The sequence below is a fragment of the Rhinatrema bivittatum genome, chromosome 10, assembly GCF_901001135.1.
Source record: "Rhinatrema bivittatum chromosome 10, aRhiBiv1.1, whole genome shotgun sequence".
NCBI classification, from domain to species: Eukaryota; Metazoa; Chordata; class Amphibia; order Gymnophiona; family Rhinatrematidae; genus Rhinatrema; species Rhinatrema bivittatum.
Genome location: NC_042624.1, coordinates 97,624,101 through 97,637,287, shown reverse-complemented (window position 1 = coordinate 97,637,287; position 13,187 = coordinate 97,624,101). Strand labels below are relative to the sequence as shown.

Here is a 13,187-nt window from a genome sequence, read left to right as displayed (position 1 = left end):
TCGGGGGCGGGCCCGGGGGCGTGGCACCGGCCCGGGGGCGTGGTCGAGGCCTCCAGACCATGCCCCCGGGACCGGAGGATGGAGCGGGGCTGCCGGCGACGCGCGCAAAGTTACGCCTGCTAACTTTGCCGACAAAGGTAAGGGGGGGGGGGGCGAAGAAAAGTTCCCTCCGAGGCCGCTCCGAAATCGGAGCGGCCTCGGAGGGAACAGGTAGGCCGCGCTGGGCTCGGCGCGTGCAGGTTGCACAAATGTGCACCCCCTTGCGCGCGCCGACCCCGGATTTTATAAGATACGCGTGGCGCGAACAAAAGTACCGGCGCGCGTATTGTTTTAAAATCCGCCCCTATGCATGTATTTTTCTAAAGTGTCCATAAACCAAAGATTCTTTTCACACACTACACAGATGATATTTTTGCTCATTTCATTTATTCTAAAGAAACATTGATCAAGACTTGACACTCATGCAAAACAATTCATATGATTACTTGATAGAAGTTATTTCAAGATACTTTTGCATAACATTACGACTTCACCTTCACGTTATCTAGCACATTTGTAATTTTTAATGTGTATAAAATACCTTTTCCTTTTGGAGGACAATTTTCAAAGACAATTTGTATGGATAAAAAGCATTTTACCCACATTAATCAGCTGTTTAAAAATTCTCCTCCCTCGGTGAGATTAAAGGTCCATGTGTTCTTCCACAACACGTGTATTTTTGCTGCATTGAGAGATGTATCCAAGGGTGAGTTTGAATCAGATGAAAAAAGTACACAGAGACCGAAAATAAAAAATGAAGAGTACTAGTGTCTCATTTTGTAAGCACCAAATTTGTAAGCACCATATATACATAGTCATGCAGGGATCCGACTTCTTAGATACTCCAGTACAGCAGATGTTCCTTTTGCCAGAATGGCTGCTCGAGGGTTGCGGAATGGATTTCCTTCTAGCTGAAGCATTCTGGCAGGGAAGGGAAAAAAAATTAGACCTTTAAAAATGGAACTATATTCATTCTAGTCCAGCTACTGGCTTCATTTTATTTTGTGACTTTATCTTCTTTTACTCTGTCCAGCAGCTCACAGACAGCTCAGACAACACCAATATGTAGTGTTGATATAGAGAGCTACATTACACTGTAAAAACCCAGCACGTCATCCCAGTCTATTTTTCATCCTTGAAAAAAGAAAAATGATCACTAGTCATTTCACTTTTATGCTAAATGCTGCCATCCTCTAGCATTATAGCTCTGATTAAAAACAGGACATCATTAGAATTTGTGCCTGCTATGTTTTGGATAAAAGGATAATTTATGAACAAAAAAACTACAGCTCTACAGATGACATATTTCATACACAAATTAGTCAGTTTAAACCTGGCAGGATCAAGCAGGCAGTCCTGCTAAATTAGTGGGATGCCCTTTGTTTTTTCATAGGGCTTTCTTCTACTTTTTCCAACAGTGTGCTATTCACTAAAATCCGTTTACAATGTAAACACAAATTACATGCACATAAAAAAAAAATAAAACAAGTGAGATTAAAAACATAACATATACATAGGTTGTTTCTATTTTAAATGTTTACAAAGGCGCAAGTAGTTCAAGACCAATAAACCAATGATTAAGGAATTGATCACATATTCTGTAAAACCAAATATTTTGCCTTATGTACATACACACAGAACTTTAGTCATTAAATTCCTTAAAGTAATTTGAGGTCCCTTCAATAAAGAGATTCTGTTTTGAAAGGGTACAGTTCACACAGATTGTTTTTTATTTTGTTTTGTTTTCATTACACAAAGGTCCCTCATCAAGTTCACAAAGGTTGCCCTGTATTCTGAATTACCTGTATATCGGTCATACCTTCTCCTATGCCAACATCTGTGTCTATATACTAAACAGAGATATTAAACTAATATAGTAATAGAACTGATCAAGGTTACTAAATTAGTTTGCATTCTGATCTTTCTTCAGAGCAAGACCTTCCAAAACAGATCTGAAGGTTTGAAGCAAAAGTTATAGTTTAAAAGTATGCTAAAACAAAATCTTTATTATGTGGTTTTAATGCTATGAGAAACCTATCTGAAGAACCTGAAAAACCCACAGATTTCCTTGAGCAGACACTCAAGGGAAATAAAATCTGAATTTTCTCTGGGCCTTGACTGGTATTCTATATCAATATACAGTTCAGTCAACTTGTAATTTGATTAGAAGATTTAAATGGCTTGAATGCAACATTCCCTTCTTCAGGTAGTGCATTAATGACTAGGTAAAATGTATCCAAACTGAGTGTTTCAAATGAATTACCACCCTAGCCCCTGGCCTCTGCTGCAAATTCTTCCAACTCTCCCATGCAGATATCATTGTTATGTAACAACACTGCATCATAGACCTGTGCACACATCCAGTGGCAGTTAAGCTTTTCAGCAGATCATTTGAGTGATCTGTGGGTTCTGTTTTGCAGATCTGACCAGTTTTCAGGCACTTCTATCTGAGATTTCTCTTGATCTCCAGATCTCACCCTGACCTTAACAGTTCCATGGAACTTCTATTTCTTAACCATGCTAGCTGGAATCATTTAGAGAGCTTTATACATCTTTCTTCTGCTTTGTAAGGGTGAATTTTCTTCATTTTCAAAACACAAGACAGCTATTTAGACTAGGATCCCATGGTTGTTGAAAGCAGACAGAATAATCAGAGTCAGTGTATTTGCTAAGGACACCAAGAAATATCTAGTGAAAATTTTGGATTGATTCTTATCTGACGTGCACACCAAAATAGATTGCTATCAAATATTAGCAACGTTGTTTATATGCATAAAGTTTACTCATATTAATGCGGAAGAAAAAGACTTCAGATGCCAATTCTCAAGCATAACACTTTGTGAATTGTATGATGGGCAAAATCATTAGTCACAAAAAACCTCCTTATTAAATATAAATTACATGCAAATCCATTATTTTTTATTTTCTTTTTATAAAATTTTTTTGAATTGCTAATTGCTGCTGGGACACTGCTTTAGCAGTAATATAAGAACATGTCATACTGAGTCAGACCATCAAGCCCAGCATCCTGTTTCCAACATAAGTAAACAGACAACAATCTCTAACTCTACAAGGTCCTTAAAATAGTACACTTTACTTGATACATAAATTTGCGGTCTCAAAAGGAAGACACTTAGCATTTCGCCTGGACAAGCTGCCTCAAGGAGTACTCTACACTGCAAATGTACCTGACTAGAGATAAAAACATGATGTGAACAAAAGAGACCTTTAGAGCAAAACATAACAAAACTCACCATCAGCTTGCAAATTCAAAAATGACCTATGTTTTGTTGTGATGTTAACATCTACCAAACTTTATAACAAAATGGCTGATAGCTAGAGACAAGTCTCATTGGTCCTTAAATATATGAATGATTCAATGTACAATCTCCATTGGTTTGAAAAGAAAAACTTTGGATTAGATTTATCATTTTGGTATAATTTTCACGAAAACAGCGCCCACAATAAAAAAAGGTGTGATCTCCTATTCATTTATAGAATATTTGTTAAACCATGGAACCGGAATTGAGATCTTAATGAATCAAAGGTTTGGGCTTATTAACAACTTTAAAAATAATAATAATGAATCAACTGGAAGGGTATCCAAACTTTTGCACATTCCATCTTCACTTTTTTAAAATTATTTTCAGTCTGCTAAAATCAGTAAATAAACAGTAATTCTTCTCCTCTCAACACTCCTGAGAAAAGAAAATAAACTTACCTAGCACCCTGGTTTTTATTTTATATATTTTTTAATTTAATTTTTTTTTTTAATTAGGCGCACACACAAACACACTTGTTGTGAGACCCTGAATATTAATGTACATTGTTTACATCTTTGAAAATACTGAATAAACATTACATTGAAAAAAAAAAAAAAAAGACTTTCTGGCTTTTAGTCAAGGCGCACACACAAAGTTTAGTTTATCCCACAATTTCACAGTTCCCAAAACTTTTAAGTCCCAATATTGCCCAGCTAGCAATACTTACCAATTCTCTTCAGCTGCCAGCAAAATCTAATCGATAATGCTTGGCTAAAGTAAGTAGTAAGGACTACGTTGCTGCTTTGCAGATATCCTGTGGGGAGACTAACCACAATTCTGCCCAGGAAGCCACCTGAGCTTGAGTGAAATGAACTCTTACCTGCATCAGCGTGGTTCTTCCACTATGGCTCCTGATTCCTGGAATGCAGATCCAATAGCCACAGATCCCCTGGAAGAAGCTAAATCAGCTCCCGCAGTTCACTTTCTCCCCTCTGACTGGTGTGACAAAGTTTAGAGGCCCAGCCCCCTCCAAGGCTGCCTTGCAAATGCCACAACTCTGACAGAGTGCAGGCTACTTCCTGAGCTCTGCTGCAGCAGCCATGATGGCCTGCTCCCACACTCAAGCTGCCCTTGCAACCCTATTGACCTGCAATCATCCCTAGGACTGAGTACTTTGGTCTGCTGCTGCGGTTAGGCTCAGCCACTCTCTGGCTCCTCCTATCTGCTTTTTTTTTTTTTTTTTTTTAAACTTTACTCACCTGAATAGCAGACAAAGAGGCAGGAGAGCCAGAGGATTAGCCAACTGGGGGTGGGGGAAGGAAAAAGGCAAAAAGAAAGAAAGAGGGGAGACAATAAGAAGCAGGCAGGAAAACTGAAATACCAAATCTAGAAGCCTCCCCTTTGTTGCCCAGTTATTGCTCAACCAAGGGAAGGAGCCCTGCTTTCACCTCCGGAGCTGCCTTTTCGGAATTTATTACTTTATTTTTTGACCAAATTATTTTGGGCACTACTCAACTGAGGGAGAAAGAAAGAATCTTTTACCTCAGGAGCTGTCAAAGCCGTGCACTGGAGGGGCACACTCCTTCTGCCCAATTTGTTTTCGATTAGTGGAGGTTTCTAATGGGCAGAAAAAGGAAGGGCAAGACCTATTCTTCTATAGGCTCCAAAGGCCCGATGGACTATCATGTTACTCGGCAACTATCAGATACCAGAGTGGAAAGAGACCAGGAGATGTCATTGACATCTGGCAACTGAGTCCAGGTATGAATTTACCCTCGCCACAGCCTGTTTTGGATATAGAGCTGTCTTTGTCCATTATGATCTCAGGAAGTATGCATTCTCCAAGTGTGCTGAGTGGCCCTAAGATCAATTGGAAGCTAATGTATGCTCTATATCCCCTGATTTTGCTAATTTATGCTCTATATCCCCTAATTTATGCTCTATATCCCCTGATTTTGCTAATTTATGCTCTATATCCCCTAATTTATGCTCTATATCCCCTGATTTTGCTAATGTGTTAGCTGAGGAAGAAGCTATTGCAGGATCCTTGGGATCTAATTTGATAGTACAGGCACCCTGCCTATTGAAATAGTTGATGTTGAGGAGCTTTCTATTATAACTATGATAGATATTTTGGGGGAAATATCCCCACTTGATAAGATTTACTGCTACGTTTCAACAGTGGAGTTGCATTACTGTGGATACTAGATCAAAAATTCAAGAGCAATACCTTCAGTTGAATGCTTTAGATAAATCTTTTGTTAAACTGAATTCTCAATTAACTACTTTTCAAGCTGCAGAAGGTGCTAATGTTAAAGATAGCTTGATTTTACTCTCTCAGATTGAGAATATAGAAAGCAGAGTTGCTTATCTGTAACAGGTTCTCAGAGGACAGCAGGATGTCAATCCTCACACATGGGTGACATCATCCAATGAAGCTTGTCACAAATTTGATCTCAAAGAATCTAGAGCAGTGGTTCTCAACCCTGTCCTGGGGACCCCCCCCCCCCCCCCAGCTAGTCGGGTTTTCAGGATATCCACAATTAATATGCATGAGAGAAAATTTGCATATTATGGAGGCAGTGTATGCAAATTTTCTCTCATGCATATTCATTGTGGATATCCTGAAAACCCGACTGGCTGGGGGGGTCCCCAGGACAGGGTTGAGAACCACTGATCTAGAGCTTTCAGCAGCAGCTGTAGTTATTTCCCTGCCGCCTAGGCAAAGCTCCTCAGTCCATGATATAGCTAATACATGGAAAAACCAAATCCCAGGGGAGGTGGTAGATTTCCTGAGAACTGACATTCTGCTGTCCTTGCAGAACACCTATTACAGGTTAGCAATTCTGCTTTCTCAGAGTATAAGTAGGATGGCAGTCCTCACACATAGGTGAATCCCTAGCTAGAAGCTGCCTAAAATAGAAAAAGCAGGGAAACTCTGTAGTGCTGAAGCACCTTTCTCCCTTTTGTACATGAGGCAGCTGACCCAAAAAGAGGACTAGAAGGGAAAAGAGTTAGGTTCTACACAAAAGAGATCCATAGGACAGAGAGTCAAAACCTGATGAACCACATAGACGCCCCAAGGCAGGGGAGTGATGCTATCTCAGCAGGAGAAGCACACTGCACCTCATAGAAAGTATTGCAAGCAGAGGTTCCCAATATTGAACCCTGATAAATACCAGTAAGTCTAGATCCTCCTGTGGTACAGGAAAGGACACAAAAACCCAACCAAGAGAAGATCTCTTTGATGAAGACTGCACAGTTTCCCTCTGTGTCACAAGATCACCAAAAATCTGGGCTGAGAAAGCCCTCCAAAAAGAAAAACTGAGGTTCACTAGTATCTGAAGAGGAAGAACTGAATGCATTTGCCTATGAACACCCGATGATTGTGGTCAACAGCCAATGGGCACAGAAAAAACGAGCAAACACTTGGAAGAATTGGCAGCAAAGCATCAGGGTTTGCGGCAGAACCTACCTGCCAAACATTACAAGAAAATTTCTGATCCCTCCATGCCAGATGGCATGGAATCAAGAGTACCAAGGAATGGGTAGAGGCTACCCATCAATTGGGATTCCGCCACTCTTAAGATCCCCGAACATGGAAGGTGAGTTACAACTGAAGTGCACCCTGTCCCGGTGCTTCCATTAACAGGCATATCATCTCACCTGCCGGATAAGTTCAAGTGAAAAGGAGAAACACTTTGGCAAACCAAGCAAAGTACAGAAAGCCAAAGGCAGTACTAACCTGAATAAGGCCAAAAAACAGGGAAGCAAATGTTGCTTACCTGATGTAACAGGTGTTCTCACAGGACAGCAGGATGTTAGTCCTCACAAATGGGGTGACATCGAGGATGGAGCCCTGTACGGAAAACTTTTCTGTCAAAGTTTCAACAAGCTTGACTGACACTAGCACACTGGGTGCACTGAGCATGCCCAGCTGCAATTATCCCTGTGAGCCACAGGTGTCTCCCTCAGTCTCGTCTTATAGCTAAAAAGCGCAAGCGAAACTAAAATAAAAGTATACAGACCCAACTCCGGCGGGGTGGCGGGCGGGTTTCGTGAGGACTAACATCCTGCTGTCCTGTGAGAACACCTGTTACATCAGGTAAGCAACATTTGCTTTCTCACAGGACAAGCAGGATGGTAGTCCTCACAAATGGGTGAGTACCGAGCTGAGGATGCCCGGGAATGCACCAGATACACCGCAGATGCGCAAAGGCGTAACGACTGAGGTGGAAATGGGAACGGAGGGCATCCGCAACACCATAATGGGTTTGTGGAAGGATGTTGGGTAGTGAATTGAAAAAAAGTAAGAGTAGGCGGACTGGCCAAACAGGGAGCATGCCGGCTAGTCAAATGTAAGCAATAATAGGCTGCGAAGGTATGGAGAGGACTCCAGGCTGCAACCTGATAAAAAAGTACAAGCAGCAGTAACCAAAGGGAAGCTGTTAAGGCTAAGACGGACACAACAGTATGTGGATACTCACAGTGTTGTAGTGAAATGTCTGCTTGTTGGTAGGAAAGGAAATATAGACCACTTAATCAGAAGGATTAGGTCTGTGTGGCCACTGGAAGTAGCAGCTTGACCCTTGCATGAAGGAAAGAGTCAAGTTGAATTCACATGGAATGCAGTGCAATGTAGATAGAATGTAAGCGCAGCATTACTGTCCAGGAATGTGGAAAAACCCAGTTTCTCCCTAGGGCGCGAGAGAGAGAGGTTAGGAAAAATTAATAGAGTATTTCCTGAGGAAAGGAGATACAACATCTACCTGAAAAGGATAGAAAAGTTGAATGCGTAGAACTACTCAGTGGCAGAGGAACGGAGTCAGGTGAGTATGGAAAGAGTGCATAACTCACGGACCCTGCTGGCAGGAATGACATTAAGAGGGAAAGAAGTTCCCTTGCCAAACTGTGGAAGAGAGGAATGGAAAGGCTCAAACGTAGAATGTATGAGACTTATAAGGAGAATATATATGTTCATTCCGTGATTAGAGAAATAGAGGCGGCTTGATCAGTGGATAATCCATGGTAAGCCGACTCAGAGAGGATTACCGAAAACGGGAACCCAACTCCCAAAACGATACACCTCCTAAGAGAAAGGTGTATCTATGTGGAGGATGTCTGGAGAACAGAATCAGAGGGAGTAAGAAAAAATGGTGGAAAAGTAAAAGGGGTAATACCTCTTTTTTTTTTTTTTTTTTTTTTTTTTTTAGCGTCAGGAGGTAAAGCCTGCCATATTAAACGGCAAAAGATTTATGTTTAGAAGGTTTTGTGACGCTACCAGAACCTAAGAACATCAGTAAGTCTATGATTTGGGACTGACTGGTGAGAGAATAAAAGGTTACTGATATGATGGATTGAGAAGTAGGGGAAAGCATACTGATCTCAGTCAGGGAGTGGGGAAAAGAATACTGAACCCCATCCCAGTTCAACATTAGAAGAATGCTGGCTACGAGAGGCAGCAGAAGAGATATATTGAAGAGGCCTTGATGGAAGAAAAAGGCATCTAAGGGAACGCATAGGAAACATGTGCAGGGAGCAGAACCTGTGGCATCGTATGGAATGATCAGACGCCGAGGAAAGTTTAGTTAAACCTCAGTCGTTAAAAGATTTGCCCTGTACACATGTAATTGAGACCATTCGAGAGGATAGAACCTACGTGGAGAAGGTCTGATAGAGCGTTCATTAAATCTCTTAGATTTGTGGCCCAAGGACGCATGAAGTGAACAAGGGCCAAGGGTAGAGCTGCGCAGCTGTCTAGCAGAGCAGCTAAGAGGTAATGCGTGCTTTATGAGTTGGAAAGCACATTGGTCCCTATGCTGTCTGTCTGTATGCACAAAGAATTGTTGGTCAAAAGCAGTATTGGAAGCATAAGGGCATAACTCATGGGTGCAACGTCCAGGAAGTTTATGAGAAACTATGCTGGAGTGCAATAGATGCATAATGGGTTGACAGCTTTCAGGAGAAACTTTATAACCCTAAGGAATTGCTGAGCATGAGTCGAAGGAGACTAGGTCCTAGTTCGAACTGGGATAAGAAATCAGGGACGAAAGCAATGAAACCACTTAGGTCCATTGAGTATAGAATTGTCACTGAATATAACCCATAGCAGTTTTGAATTATGAGAAAAATGCATAGTGGGAAGAAACCCCATAGCCCAACCATGAAAAGTTGAAAGGCTGAGGTTATGGAAAATATGCGCAGGGACATATAACAATGTATCAGAATGTCTGTGGCGCATGCTGGACAAGAGGGTCTTAAGACTGTGGTGTCAGAAGTGTTACAGAAGGGATTTATGCAGTGACAGTAATCCCAGTTAGTAAATGTATAGTGAGTCCTGAAAAAAGTGAGAGCTCCTTGCATGTACTGAAAGTGGTTAGCAGTAGTCTATGCAAGGAAAGTGAATGATGTTAGCACTCCGCAGAGAAAACAGCATTCACCAACAGTGATGCAAGAGACAGTTCACTTACCGAAGCTTGTGCCAGAGGCAGAGCTTGGGGGTTGTAATGTTGACTCACCATAAAGCACATAGAAACATTAAAATAATGTACTTACTGCAGTATGGAGTGATGGTAACCAAAGATACCATTGTAGCCTGTGACGTCTAAAGAAAGTTGGATTTTCTTAGTCCAGATGTGCGGAGAGTAACTATTTTCTGTTAAAGAAAGAATAGTGCAATTAAAACTCCCCAACCCCCCTCCCTTCTCCCCTCTGCACTTCGTAGGCGCCTGGGGGAGTGTACCGGGGACTTGGTACAAGGTGGGGTGGCCCGCTCTGATATCTGACCAGATGGGAGACCAGGAGGTTTGTCCCAATGGAGGATATCATGTAGGCTCCTGGCAGGTGTGTGGAGCGGTAAGTGGAACCCGCATTTTTGTAGGCTGTACAAGGAGACACTGAGACCTGTGGCCAGGCCTCAAGGTGGACTTGTACATGGGGCAATGGTTGCTGAATCTCATGTTTATGCAGATCAGCCAATGCAGCTGGACCTTGGTTGGGAGGGAACCAAGAGTCAGAGCATTGGTCGGCACAGGGACTTGTTACTGACAAGAGAAGAAGCCCTGCTGCAATCCCAAGAAGATAGAGGGGTTCTCCTGATATTGTGGCTAAACATAGCGATATGTGACACTAATACAGTTCTAAAAGGCACATGACCCAGACACTTTTCGAACCACGGTCCGAATGGGAGAACACAACTCTATGGGAATGCCGCCGAAGGCGGGTACTTACCATCCGACGTGGATCGCCGCAAGACGAGCCGGTGAAGAGTTGTTGACTCCGACGGTCTCCGGTAGTCTCGAGGGTAAGGCCGGGGACGTAAACGTCATCTCGCTCTGAAACCGCTGTATGGGTGGCACAGTACAGAGGAGACATGGCCAGGCGTGAGTGGCGTTTAGACTGCTAAGTGTAACAGATGGCCATAGTCCCAACACACTTGACGGTGGGGCACGCCAGGAACAGAGGAGCCCTAACGGAACTCATGTTCCCTTCCCTGCTTCCACAGCGGCTCGATGTGTCGTGACGCCAATGCAGAAGCTGTCGGACCTGGATCCGGAAGTTCTCTGGATCACCAAGGACTGCCAAAACTGTAGGAACAGTGCTGATGGCAGTGGTGATGTCGCTCTGCCCGAGCGTTGTCCAGCCTGGAGAAGGATGGCACCGATGTGCTGGATGGCGTCAGCGGCGGACGATCACGATGTCGGCGATGATGGGTGCCACGGTGCTCGGCCCGGTCTTTCCCCAGCGCCGAGATGGAAGCCCTCGTCGTCCTGGAAGGCGATCGATGACGAACTGTCAGCACGCCTGCTCTGCTCCTGACACAATGGAGTGTCTTAAGCTAATACGGGGCTTAAAAAAGAACCCAAAGCGTGGAGCAATGTGAGGAGGCGAGGGTATTATGTGGCGGTGCTATGTCGGTATTGACGATATTGAAGGCAACCTAAGGGGCTTCGAGGATATCATCAAAATGGGTATGAAAAATCGTCGATGACTGGCCAGGAGAATGATGACAGTGACGGGCACTGACAGCAGTGGCATAGGTATCTTTGAAACGATGTGGAATCGAATAATCGAAAAACATTGCCGTTATTGAAAAAGATAAGAAAATTATTACTTACCTGCTAATTTTCGTTCCTGTAGTACCATGGATCAGTCCAGACAGTGGGTTATGTCCCCAATCCAGCAGATGGAGTCAGTCAAAGCTTCGAGGGGGCGTCACCATGAGTACTACTACCCCCTCTGCAGGAGTTCAGTATCGAGTATATCAAAGCCCGAGTAAACAAAGAACCCCCAATTTGGATCAAGTTTAAAGTAACGGCAACAACAGCCGCAGAACGTAACAACAAAACCGTGCCCGTCCCACCAACGGGTGGGAGGTCGGGAGGTCAGCGTGCCAACCCCAAACGAACTGTGACAAACAGGAAAACTGAGAAATCGTGAGAGACAGAAAGCACCATCGTCCCATAGAGGAAAACAGTCGAGCAGGAATTAGAACCCAAATGCGGTGGGCGTCTGGACTGATCCATGGTACTACAGGAACGAAAATTAGCAGGTAAGTAATAATTTTCTTTTCCCTGTACGTACCTGGATCAGTCCAGACAGTGGGATGTACCCAAGCTTCCCTAAACCGGGTGGGGTCCTGCGAGACCTGCTCGTAGCACCTGCTCCCCAAAGTGTCCGAAGACCGAAGAAGCGAGGTGTAGACGATAGTGTCTCGAGAACGTGTGTAACGATTTCCAGGTGGCCGCTCTACAATTTCTTGAGAGGAGACCGAGCGAGTCTCCGCCCAAGAGGCCGCCTGAGCTCGTGTAGAATGCGCACAATACCGGGTGGGGGAGTCCGCCCCACCCCAATGTAGGAAGCGGCAATGCCGGCCTTCAACCATCTGGCAATGGTCGTCTTCGAGGCCTGAGACCCCTTCGGGACCGGACCAAGGACGAAGAGATGGTCAGAAGTCCGGAAATCATTCGTAGCCTCCAGATAGAGGCGCAGGGTGCGCTTGACATCCAGAGTCGGAGAGACTCGGCCGAAGAGAGAAGGAGGAAGTTCCACCGTCTGATTCACATGGAACGCGGACACCACCTTCGGAAGAAAGGAGGGAACAGTGCGAATCGAAACCCCGGAGTCCGAGAAACGGAGATAGGGCTCTCTGCACGACAGGGCCTGCAGCTCCGAGATGCGACGAGCAGAGCAGATAGCCACCAGAAACACCGTCTTAAGCGTGAGATCCTTGCGTCGCATTCCGCAGTGGTTCAAACGGAGGTCCCGACATGGCCCGTAGCACAGGTTGAGACTCCAGGAGGGACAAGGATTCCGCAACGGCGGTCGCAAGTGCTTGACACCCTTGAGAAAACGAGAATGTCCGGGTGTTGTCAGAGAACCCCCGTCCCGCAGGAGCGAACCAAGGGCGGCCACCTGACCCGGAGTGAGTTGTAGGCAAGCCCTTGTCCACCCCGCTTGCAGAAACTGAAGGATCTGAGGAACCGAAGCCTCCGTGGGACTCGTGTTCATCCGGCACACCACAGCTCGAACACTTCCAGACTCGCACGTAGGCCACCGACGTCGAAGCCTTTCGAGAACGCAGCAGCGTTGACACTACCGCCTCCTGGTAGCCCCGACGCCGAAGGCGGTGCTCTCAAAAGCCAGGCCGCAAGAACAGAAGAGTCTGCCTGGTCGAAAAATACCGGGCCTTGGTGAAGGGAGGCGGGGGAGATGTCCAGACGGATGGGTCCGTCGATCACCAGTTTGGAGCAGGTCTGCCAAACCAAGGTCGTCTTGGCCACTCCGGAGCGACGAAGATCACAGGGTCCCTGGTGGGCCTCCACGCGGCGGAGTAGTCTTCCGACCATTGGCCACGGCGGGAACGCGTATAGCAGCAAGGTTGGT

At 44.7% G+C, this 13,187-nt stretch overlaps 1 protein-coding gene across 4 annotated transcripts in view; it reads right to left on the bottom strand.

Annotated features, from left to right (window-relative positions):
* Positions 1-404: 404 nt before the first annotated feature.
* The window catches only part of LRRC40 (leucine rich repeat containing 40), a 123,462-nt gene continuing 110,679 nt past the window's right edge, over positions 405-13,187 (bottom strand). For all 4 annotated transcript variants that reach the window (XM_029618371.1, XM_029618372.1, XM_029618369.1 and 1 more), the window contains one exon: positions 405-960. In XM_029618371.1, the coding sequence (XP_029474231.1) occupies positions 855-960 (106 nt within the window). In that variant the 3' untranslated portion in view covers positions 405-854. The remainder of the gene's footprint in view (positions 961-13,187) is intronic.